Source organism: Lepidochelys olivacea (assembly GCF_965140295.1).
Source record: "Lepidochelys olivacea isolate rLepOli2 genome assembly, chromosome: 2".
NCBI classification, from domain to species: domain Eukaryota; kingdom Metazoa; phylum Chordata; order Testudines; family Cheloniidae; genus Lepidochelys; species Lepidochelys olivacea.
This window is the reverse complement of record NC_140412.1, coordinates 238560986-238573020: the sequence shown is the minus strand read 5'-3', so window position 1 is coordinate 238573020 and position 12035 is coordinate 238560986. Positions and strand designations below refer to the sequence as shown.

The 12035-nt window shown below is 44.4% G+C and overlaps 1 protein-coding gene across 6 annotated transcripts in view; it reads left to right on the top strand.

The window, feature by feature from the left end:
* The window catches only part of MPP7 (MAGUK p55 scaffold protein 7), a 340212-nt gene that overhangs the window by 255042 nt on the left and 73135 nt on the right, over window positions 1-12035 (top strand). For all 6 annotated transcript variants that reach the window (XM_084620415.1, XM_084620414.1, XM_084620412.1 and 3 more), the window contains 4 exons: window positions 1202-1287; window positions 3110-3184; window positions 3810-4006; window positions 4542-4606. In XM_084620415.1, coding sequence (XP_084476541.1) covers window positions 1202-1287; window positions 3110-3184; window positions 3810-4006; window positions 4542-4606 — 423 coding nt within the window. The remainder of the gene's footprint in view (window positions 1-1201; window positions 1288-3109; window positions 3185-3809; window positions 4007-4541; window positions 4607-12035) is intronic.

Sequence of the window (12035 nt, the reverse complement as noted above, 5' to 3'; positions counted from 1 at the left end):
AACCTTTTTTTCTCTGCAACACAATTTTTGCTTTCCTTTTACTTGTGTCAGGAAAGTGAATTTTATCTCTCACTTTCTGTCAGTAGTTGTTTAGTGCAGTGGTTTTCAAACTTTTTTTCTGGCGACCCAGTTGAAAAGAAAATTGTTGATGCCCACGACTCAGTGGAGCTGAGTATGAGGGGTTTGGGGTGTGGGAGGGGCTCAGGGCTGAGGAAGAGGGTTGGGATGCGGGAGGGGGCCAGGGCTTGGCTGGGGGTGCAGGCTCTGGGGTGGGGCCGGGGATGAAGGGTTTGGGGTTCAGGAAGGGGCTCCGGGTTTGAGGGGGGGGCTCAGGATTGGGGCAGGCGATTGGGGCGCAGGCTTACCTCCGGTGGCTCCTGGTCAGCGGTGCAGCTGGGGTGCAGATGCAGGCTTCTTGCCTGTCCTGGCACCATAGACCGCACTGTGCCCCAGAAACAGCCAGCAGTAGGTCCAGCTCCTAGGCAGAGGTATGCAAGCGACTCCGCACGGCTCTCACAGGCACCGCCACCCCTCCCCCATTGGCCAGTTCCTAGCCAATGGGAGTGCGGAGCCGGTGCTCGGGGCAGGGGCAATGCGCAGAGCCCTGTGGCTCCTCTGCCTAGGAGCTTGACCTGCTGCTGGCTGCTTCCAGGGTGCAGTGCAGTGTTGGAATAGGTAGGAACTAACCTGCCTTAGCCGGGCAGCACTGCCGACCAGAGCTGCCGCGACCAAGTATCTTACATTCCCATAGTTTGAAAACCCACTGGTTTAGTGTAATGATTTTTGAACTATTTAAAAAGTGTTTGGGTGTTCCAGTCGAAAACCAGACACCTGGTCACCTTACTCTGGGTGGCAAAAGGAAAGCAATATAAGTTGATAGAAAATAAGCATACAACATTTCTGATGTCTGTATCTGAAAGACTGGGAATATTGGAGATACACTGTTAACTTTTAGAGGGAAGGAAGAGAAATGACCAATCTACCAACTCTCTCAAGAGTATTCATGATGATATTGGGTATAGTAGTGTTCACTATATATTCACGTTTCTACAGCACCTGGAGGAAAGATGCGGAGATCAGTGCCTAGCTTAGAAGGGGTAAACTAAAAAAAAAAAAACATAGAAGGACTTAATGCTGACTGTGCACTTTTTCTATTAAACATAACCATTCAACAACAAAATAAATATTTATCAATGCATAGGTCTTATTCACATTGGTGATGAACTTAGGGAAGTCAATGGGATTCCTGTAGATGATAAAAAACCTGAAGAAATAATACAAATTTTGGTAAGTAATAAACATATTTTAAAACCTGTTTTGAAAAAAATTAAAGTAGTAATTAGTTTTGCTGTTTCAGAGGTGCCTATTTTTAAAAAGTATATCAGTGCTGTTGTTTCCCTGTACGATCATTTGCATCCCTATGTCTTCCTTGATGATGGGTTGTATTTTTTTATATTAATATTTCATTTATGAAGGGTGAATAGATGTTCCAGATAAGCATGTTACAGATCTAAGTAGTTTGTATTATAGGTAGTTATGTGCACTTCAGTCAGAAGTGATACAGGTGGTTGTTAAACTATCGCTATGGAAACATTGATCTGCTGGACTCTAAATTTATAACAATTGATTAGCTATTTATTTTTAATATCTATTATTAATATATTAATCTTTTGTAAAGTATTTATAAATGGAACCTTAATATGAAGTGTTACTTGATGAGTATGAATTGTACAAATGCTGTTGTGCTTTCTCAGCTTGTGCTCCTCTAAACTACACCATTGCTAATAGCCATATAAACTTGTAAGTTTGGAAAAATATCACACAATTCATAACTTAATCTGTTTTCTGAAATATTCTTTTTGAAAAAATGTATTGCTAAGTCTTTCTGTTGTTGAGGTAGTCTTTGCTACTCAAGTACATGTGTGGTTGCCACATTAAATTGATTGGCTTGCTTTAAATGTTTGGCTCAATGGCCAAGATGATTAACTTCAAATGTTCATCTTCCCAATGGTTTTCTATGCCTGCTCTATGGTTTTGTGTTTCCAATCAAAGTGTATTTTCCTGCAAAATTAATATTTGTAAAAAAGCAATCTCCAGAAACGCAATAGCAAAGGAGTGAACAGTTTCCTCCATTTACCTTACTGAAATACAATATAAACATCAGAAGCTAGTTAGAGCCCTTTTCAATGGTAACCGTATTACTGTTTCCAATCCTGATGCTGGTGAAATAAGAACTTGGCTGCTGTTTTGTCAAACAGTAAACTTTTGGATTACAGGCTTGCAGGCAGAAGTATGTCTCACTTAGTAGTGAACAGGCCTGTTTCCATTTTGCTTGAATCGTTAGCTGTCTTTGTTGCATTGTGCTAGTTTTTATGGAATAGTCTGCATGCAATAGTAGCAGAGTCTACAACTAAGTAGCACTTCCGTCAATAGCAAAATGTCAGGCAGGCAGTGGGACTATATTGTGGTTTATAAGTAAAATTCAGCCAGACTCTCACACTTTAAATAGGGCATAGGGAAAGAGGGGTGGATGAGGTGGCTGATAATGGTTAACTTGTCTGAAGACTTACATTTTTTTTCTCTCTAGAACACAGTCTGTTCAAAAATGTTTTCCTTGTTCTGGTCTTTTTAACTTTACAAAAGAATAAGTTCCAAGAAAAACAGTTTTATGCTACAGTTGTGGCACAAACCTGGTTGAATGTTTCTGTAATTTTTTGAATGGTATAATGTTAGTTGGAGTATTCCAAACTTTGCCAGGAGACTTGGGGCTGTACCCGATGTACATAAAAATGAAAAATTGCCTTTGCCCTCATCTTTAATATGGAATGGCAGCCTCTGAAACTGCTGATCCCAGCTTCTCAGCTTTCATCTTTATTGTGAGCAGTGGTACACAGATCAAAATGAAGCATTGCAAACCAGAACCTGTGATCTTCAGAGTTCACAGCTGCATGTTGTGGCATTATAGAACTCCATGGGTCATATATGGGCTGCATTTTGACTATCTCTGCATTAATTTGGTGTCCCTCTTGTTTGCGTTTAGACTCACTGTATTGTTTAAAATTTTGAGAGAGTAATTCTCAATTTGTTTTCTGTTCAAAATATTAATCAGTCTCAGTCTCAAGGAGCAATTACGTTTAAAATTATACCAAGTATCAAAGAGGAAACACCCACAATAGAAGGCAAGGTAAGCCCTACTTAAGATGTTTCATATGACGATTACAGTAACTCTTACACTGCATATAAACATTTTATTAGGATGTGGGCATAGGAAAGACAGACACAGGGCTAGATTTAAGCAGCAGGATGCAACTTTACTAAGTCATCAATGGGGAGGGATGCTATACAGCCCTCCTTCACATACCATTTAACTGGATCCAGTGCAGGGTTAGAGCACTCACACCATATAATGAATGACTTTGGGTAGACTTGACTAGGCCCACCTCTAGAAGTCAGCTCACTTCTGAATCCTCTCTACCTACTACATGTGAGTGGAGCAGGAGAAAGTTCCCAAGGGAGTACCTCAGTCCATGAAAATTGTGCATCTCCACTTCTCCTTACAGTCATGAAGTCCACCAGTGAAATCCCAGGTCTCATTTTCCTCTGGGAGTGGCTGTTTTAATCTTCATGTTCACTGGACACTTCAAGTTACACAGACTACAGCCTTCCTAATGTAGACTTCCACATAAACATTTTACCTCAATAAATTTTTATGACATTGCATAATTTAGGTTAGAGTTCTTTGCAGTAAATGCAAATAAAAAATGGGATAAACCTATGGATTGTCTTAAATAAAACACTCTTCCTTCCAGATATTTATTAAAACCCTATTTGATTATGATCCTACTGAGGATAAAGCAATTCCTTGCAAAGAAGCTGGGCTTTCTTTCAGAAAAGGAGATATCCTTCAGATCATGAGCCAAGATGATGCAACCTGGTGGCAGGCTAGACATGAAGGCGATTCCAATCCCAGAGCAGGCTTGATTCCTTCAAAACATTTCCAGGAGAGGTGAGCTACTGTGGTACATAGTTTCATTTTTCTTTGTATACAAATGCATTTCTTTGCAAAGCCTTTAGGTCAGCATGGTTGTCATACAAGTGCTTGTGGATTGCAAGGTTATGATCAACTCTGAAACCTTGCATTGTGGTAAAACAACTGAACTTGGAATATCCTTGTCCAAATAGTTTGGATTTCCTTCCTTGTCTGGCTGGAATGAATAATGACCGACTGACAGGATAGTGCTGATCCAGTTTGGAAGAAAAGCCATATGGAAAATAGCACTTCAGTATCTGTAGCCACATTGATGTACTATTCAGGAAAAAGAACTGCAGCAGTTTTTGGAGAGCTTACAAAAATTTAAGACACTGGGATTTAATAGCACTTGAATAGATTGTATTATTTTGGGTTAATTTAAAAAAAAATCTTTCAGGATATTTTACAATAGTTTCATGAATCTGAGTTTTTGTTAATCCCAAACTCACACTGAAAACTGAGGAGTTTGTGTCTTTCTCTCTCTCTCTCTTTACCCCCTCCAATTTTTTAGGAGATTTGCATTGAAAAGACCAGAAATACATATGCAGCCACTGAAAATTTCCAACAGAAAATCATGTAAGTCTGTTAACCTGGAACAGAAATCATGCTCTTTGATCTCTAACCTTAGAACATTTGTTTCAGCCCAGTCAAGAGGATGTGCTACTCCAGGGTACAGTAGTTCCTGAATCACATTATTTCAAAAAGAAAAGCATATATATAAATACTGAATTAATTATGATTCGTTCCTACAGTTCAAACTACAATTGCTCTCAACTTGCTGACTTATTAATATATTCAGGGCCCAACCCTTAGACTTTGAATATGTAATGCCTTTAAAAGTCAGTGCGTGTTTTGCTTGTTGAAGTCCAAGAAAAGTTTGTATTTTTATACATGTAAATACTGTGGTCCCCATTCTGTAGCACTTCATCATCACCATGGTGGAATCAATATCAAGCGAGATAAAAGGCCAGATACCCTTATGTCTGTAAATATTGCTTCCTCCCCTCCCATCCCACCCACAAATGGCACATATATATCTTTTAAAAATAAGGGGACATAGATTCTTTCCAGGCTTCAGTATAAGCCAGTGTTCCCAAACTGTGGGTCATGACACCAAATGGGATTGCGTCATCAGCAGATGGGATCGCAGGAATTCCTAACTGCGGAGGACACCATTTTGCTCTGCACAGCATGGCCTTGCATGTGAGGTCACCATGCCTGGATCCTTGATTAAAATGGGGTCATGCTGGAAAAGATTTTGGGAATCCTTAGTTACAAGCATTTCTTACCTTCTTTTTTTTTTTTTTTAAATCATTTTAATAGTCTTGATTTTTAAATACAGTAGTTATACAATATGAAGAAAAATAAGCTCCAAGTAAATCTATACATAGAAATAAATATATTATCTCTGCTGGAATTTACATCAACATCTGTTTAAGTATTCTTATATTTTTCACTTGATCTGTTATTTCTTTCAGTTGTACAGGCTCATAACAAAGTGAGCACAGTATGAGAACTAATCAAGCTAAAATAGACTCTAAATCTTAAATGCAAACATGTTTTTTCTGAGTTTAACTAGAAATATTCAGACTCCAACGCTCAGTGGGTCTACTGTTAAAACTACAACAAAATCAAAGAAGTTGGGGGATATAACAGCAGACAATGGCGTATATCATATATGGTGTCACATTAAGAAAACAAAGTTAAATACATCTAAAGGTTGAATTTGTTCAGTGTTGAGGTTAGAATTTTCCTTAACTCACCCCCTGGCTTTTAGGTTAGATACTTACTGTTATTTAAATAACTTTTGTGTTTTAGTAACCTTTGTTAGTTATAAAATGATATTGACTAAAAATACCCCAATAACATGTCTTGGAGCCCAAAGGCCTAAATTATAGTTGTAAATTGACATAATTTTGAGTCCAGTCTTAGTACTAATTTTAATATGCTGCCACAGAATAACCCGTTCTGTGAGGAACAGCCCCAGCTGGCAACTGATCTACTGTTTTTCTAGGTTCTTGTTAAAGTTGCTCTGCCCCAGTGTTGCTAACTTTTTAGCTCTCAGTTTGTAGCTGCTTGTCTCCAGTTGTTCACAACCTTGTGGCTGAATAGGAGGCTCCTTAAACAAGTGGAACTTGATTATGGTGGCAATAGGGCTTTCCAAGAGGTGCATTGAACACTATAATGAATGTGGCTCCAGTGTGGTTCTCTCTGTGACAGCCTCCTGCCTGGAGGCTTTCATGAGAGAGAGGGTAGACATGAAAAGATGCAGATCCCCTTACCATGTAGACACCAGGTAGGCAGACCACGCTGAATGGGAAATGCCAAGGCTGTGACTTAGAGAAGGCTGCAGTCTAGTGATCATTTCCCATTCTTGTCTTGATCCCTCCTTGTCCTCTTTAGCTCTGCATTTGTAGAGCCCAGATGAGGTTAGTGCTCCCCGCCCTCATTCTTTGCTCATATCTCCTTGAAGCTACAGCACCTCAGGGTCAATCAGTAAGCCTCAATTCCCTTCCTAGAAGGTCTCGTTTGGGCAAAGTGGGCTGCAGCTGCCATCGCCTTGGATGCTGCAATAAGTCCTTGGAAGGTAGTGATGCCTTCATGAGATCATAGGCTGGTGGGATGTCACATACATTTGTCCTTCAGTTCCCCTTTTCCTCAAATCAAGTGCTCCAGGGGCTGTCTATTACTAGCTGCCACCTCCAGTATTCTCAGGATTTATATGGAAGAGGGTGAGTGCTTTTCTGACATGAAAGTCATCCTCTTCCACAAGAGGAAGCATGAGTTTTTGCCATGGAGAGGGCTTCATATCCTTCACAGAAGAGGTTACTAAAGTCCTGGATTTGTCTAGGGAGAATGTTCAGGACCAGAATGCCCCCTCAGTTCAAATTTTAGGAAAAACTTTCCATCTGCTTCCCCTTCCATGAGGACATTTGGGGGTCTTGGCAAAAGTTCAGTGCCCCATTCTCTCTTTCCAAGATTATGCACTGTTTTATCATCTTCCTAAGGACAGCCATGAGACTGAGACATGACTCTCTCCTACACGTGAGCACAGGAGTCACCTCATCATTCTAAAAGTAGGAGGGAAATTAAGCAGTGCAGATTTGAATGGATAGCATGGCGGCAGCGACAGACATCAGTAAGGCAGGTGACACTTGGAGCAGGAGATGGGCTCAGGAAGTTGCAATCCTGATGAAATTGGCAACACACAATTTGACAACCCTTGTTGCTACCTGTGTGGCCAAGTCACTCTGTCTCCAGACTAGCAAACATTAAGATTCCTTTTGCAGGGGAATGGGAGTTGCACCAGGAAGTGTGCTGGAAAGCCAGTAAATACTGGTGGACACCAACATCAGATCTGTTCATAGCAACCAAGAATATCACAAATCCCAGGTTTTGTATCTGTTACTAAAGGAGGGAGCCATTTTGTTTTTGTTGTAGGTTAGGAGTGGGGGCAGAAGCTCTAATATAGGTCATCCACCTTTTGTTCTGATTCATAGGGTTCTGAGGCAACTCAGATCAGATGGGACAGCTTTGATTGTGCCAAGTTGACGCTGCTGTTCATGATATTGAAAATTACTAATTGGACCAGTCTGAGAAACACCTTCCCCTGACTCTGATCTTCAGCCTTCTGGCTCAGCTCTAGTGTCTCTCATGTTCCCCAGGGACTCCTCACCCTAAATAGAGAAACACTTAAAGGATTGGTTTTTGAAGAGAGATCCCTAATTCACCAGGAAAACTCAGACAGATAGGGTAATGTCCACAAACCTAACATTAAATACAGCTTAGACAAACAGAACCTAACCTAACACTTGGGGAAAGTTCCATTTCTGGTTCAGGGGTAAAAGATGTTTGCCCTCTTCTTCTAGTATAAGAATTTTCCCAGGGAGACTTTGAGTAAGGCACAGCCTATGAAACCCTGGTCCCTAAGTATATTCCATTGTAGATGTGTATACGCTCCACATGCCCAGAGCTGGGGTATTTTGAAAGTGATGTCCACTGGTCCACACATGCACCCTTGTTCACCTCATGCCTCTGACAAGGAGATAAAGGGCAGGGAGGACTGACCACCTCTCCAGTTCCTTCTCATTGCTTCATGGTCCAGATTGGAACCTACAGGGTCCCAAGCATTATTACTTTATCTGTGAGCATATATCTGAAAAATATAGCATATATCTGTAAATGGTTTTAAAAGTTATTTGAGTTTAAAGGTGTATCTGATACTTTTTGTGTTTTATAGTTAGTTAGCCTCCCTGACCTGGAGGGTGCCTCCCACCCTGTACTCTGTTTTGGATACTAGGCTGTGTCCAGAATTATGAGCTTCAAAATTTGTGCTTTCCTGCCCGTGCTCCTTCTCGAGCAGTGACAACCATCAATGCTGCTTTTACTGCCTTGGGGAAGCCCACATTGCAGCAAGGTGCAATATCTGCCATTTGTTCCCTCGTTGTACCCAGGAAGGGCAAGAAGTTTGTCTTAGGAAGCACCTAATGAACAGTGCCATAAAGCCGCAATGATTTCCGGTCCAGGGAATAACTCTCTCTCCCCCCGCCCTCATATTAGCCTTACTCAGCAAAGAGTGTATCTCCTGTTGTGAGATCTGACTTCGGAGTGAGGGAGTCTACCCCCAACAGATACCTCATGGGATCTTGACAGGAGAGAAGGGAGTGTTCTCGTAAGTATGAGACTAAATCCTCAACTAAATCCACTTCACAGAAGTTGGATTCAGCCCTGCCTAAACTGAGCCAGTCTTTAAGCTCAGCCCAAGACTAAGTCTCAGGGGTATGACAAGAAAACCCACAAGTCTAGGGCTCTGCCAGCATCAATTCAGAGGCAATGGTGACTTTGGTACCTCCGAAGCACAAACCCCAGGATTTGTAAGTACTGACAGCAATCATCGAGAGCCTCGGCTATTCAAGGTACCAACTTTGTCTTCCAGAGATGTGACACAGACTGTGTCTACTGCATTTCTATTGGTTTGGCAGACAGGACCCCTCATATTCCATTAAGTGCCGAGACCTATGCTCCTCCTGAGGGCATCTTTGCTCTCCCAGAACTGTTGTCTCCTGCTCTACTGGGTCCCTCCCTTTCAAGAAAGGTCCTGACTCCACCATGAGAGCTGACTTTTGGGAGGAATCCATCTGCCTTTCCATCTTCAGGTTATGACTTCCCTCCAGTGACACTGCCATTGGATCCTGACTCAGCTTTCTCTTCTTCAGGAGAGTGAACCATTATTTCCTTCTTCAAGACATGCTTTCCCAGACTGGAGGCCTGGACCAGCTTGGGACCAACCTCTACCTCATCACCTGCCTTGCAGCCTTTGGCACCCCATGCCATGGGGACCTCTGCAACCCCTATTCAATCCATCTTCTTGGCCATACTGGGGCTGTAGGACTCGTAGCCTCCTGAAGAGTCAGTCCAGTCTGCTAAGGAGTTGTCCCATCCCTCCCCTCTGAGAGGGCAACCGGAGCTGATCCAAATGAGGAGGAGGAGTACCCACCAAATCTGGTGGTTCAGCTGGAACCATTGTGGTTGCCATCGTCATCTCCAGATTCCTTTTGAGAAAGTTCAGGATCTTCAATATAAGCTCCTGGACATCCTTCAGTGCCCTTGTTTCAATTGAATAGTGCTCCTTGTTAATGAATCCATCCTGGAACCACCTGGCTTGTCCCAGTTTCCTGTGCCCTTGCTCCTAAGAGGGCAGAGAAACTTTACTATGTCCCAGCCAGAGGAGCAGAATTTCTGTTCACTCATCCTGTCCTTAACTTTTTCATGGTCCAGGCTGCCACAGACAGATCTATGCAGCAGCACCCTCAAACTACCCCAACTGATAAGGAGGGCAAACGTCTCAACTATTGAAAAGGAAGGTCTTCTCTTTCTCTACTCTTCAGTTCAGGATAGCCAATTACCATCCACTAATGGCTAAGTACGATTTCCTGAGCTATTCAAAATGTGCAGACTTTGCTGACAAGCTTCTGCAGTAGGGCACAGCTTGTTTCCAGGCTCTCATAAAAGAAGATAAGATGGTTGCCAGGGCCACTCTTTGATGAATGATAGATGCAGCTAAAATGGCTTCAAGAGTGATAGCTACCGCCATTGTAATGCGCAGGATCCTCCACCTGCCCTGGGCCCTGGGTGCCCGAGAGCAGCCCCTGGCCCATGTCCCTGCCCCTCCACACGCCATGTAGGATAGGCAGAGAGTCCATGTCTCCCCACAGTGGCCTAAGGAACCTGGGTAGCTCTTACCATGGCCTGGCTCTGGCTTCTGGCCCGGCCATGGGGTGGGGCCTCTGGGGGAAGAGGAGAAGCAGGGGGTGGGACCCTGTGGTGACAGGGGGCTAAGGCCCATCTCAGTCCACCACCGGGAAAAGCCCACAGCCCCTGCTGCCACTGCTGCTCCGAGCCTGTCTGAGGTTGCTACACCCATGTTAAAAAGTGGGCGGGCATGGCCACCCTGACCTCCCCCCTGGTTGCAGTGCCCCTGGGGTTTGAGGGGCCCAAATATTCCTTGTGCCCATGGCCCCAATAAAACATAATCCGCCTCATTTGGCCCTGCCATCTGCATCCTCGCACCCTCTTCCTACTTGAGTACTGCTTTTCAGGCACAATGGAATATGCATAGGGACCTCCATCCACAGTGGGATATGCATAGGGACCAACTCTCAAAGAGGAGAAAGTTACTTACCTTATAGTAACTGGAGGTGTGTAGTCCTTATCTGTATTCCACTCCTTCCTCTCTCTTTCAGATCATCTTTTGGTTTGTTGTAGAGAAGGAACTGGAGTGGCAGATGGTCCCCTCTGCTCTTTATCTTCTCGGTTGGAGGAACAACGTGAAAAAGGGCATGTGTGTGAACCTAAAGATTCTGCTTTCAACATTTTCTGGCTCCGGACAGATGGAGCACATGTGTACCTACAGTGGGGTACAGATAGGCACCACACATCTTGAAGAACCTCCAGTTCTTCTTCGAGTGATTGGTCATGTGTATTCCACAATAGGTGTGCGTGCTCGCTACGTGCACCGGTGCTGGAAGTTTTTCCCCAGCAGTACCTGTAGGGGGGGAGCACCTCCGTGACCCCTGGAGTGTGGTGCCTGCCTGGCACGGTATAAGGGGAGCTGCGCACTCCCCCCACCCTCAGTTCCTTCTTGCCACCAGTGAAGGTGCATCTGAATTGCTCTGCTCCAGCTTTGCTGTAGCTCGTCCCCAGAACTGTTTGTTTGTTAAGCATTAGTATACCTGTAGTTAGTTAGCTGTTTAGTTAGTCAGTGAGCCCAGGCCGAAGCATGCCCTGCGCCCAGGGGTTTAAGTCGTGCGGCTCTTGTAGGTGTTCTATGCCAAGTAGTGACCCGCAAGCAGACTGTTTGCACTGCTTGGGAGAAACCCATATCAGTGAAAGGTGCAAGATGTTCAAGTCGTTTAAGCCATGGACCAAAAGAGAAAGGGACATTAGGCTCTGGGCCATCCTGATGGAGTCGGCGCTGACCCCGACCCTGGCACACCACTCCAAATTGGTACCTAGCACCACAGCATCGGTATGCGGCCACCCTCCAGTGCCATCGACTAGTCAGCACTGCTCACTGTCCACGGGGCATGCCAAGAGGGCCAGGAAGACTCTGTCTTTGCAGCGGCACCGAGGGAAGTCTGGGACAGAGGCTAGGCCCATGTCAGGCAGTCCTTGATCCCCAGCGGGCCCCAGACTTCCGACTCATGTTGAGTGGAGTAGCCCAGCCCCCTCAGAACAGGCCTCTCCAGATGTCCGGATGCTGTCCATGCCTGAAGTCCTCCAGGCAGCCCAGGACATTATGCCGCCAATGTCAGCTCCACGCTCCAGAGGCAAGCTGCTGCTGGGATCTCTGCAGTCGCCTCCGGCCCGGTACCGGTCTTGGTCAAGGGATCGTTCCCGACACCGATCACCACCCAGCGATCGCTCGGGGCAGGGTCCAGGTGGATCGCCCTCGACGCCGACCAGACCGGCTGGGTTCCGTCCAGCTGGGACTTGCGGCACCACT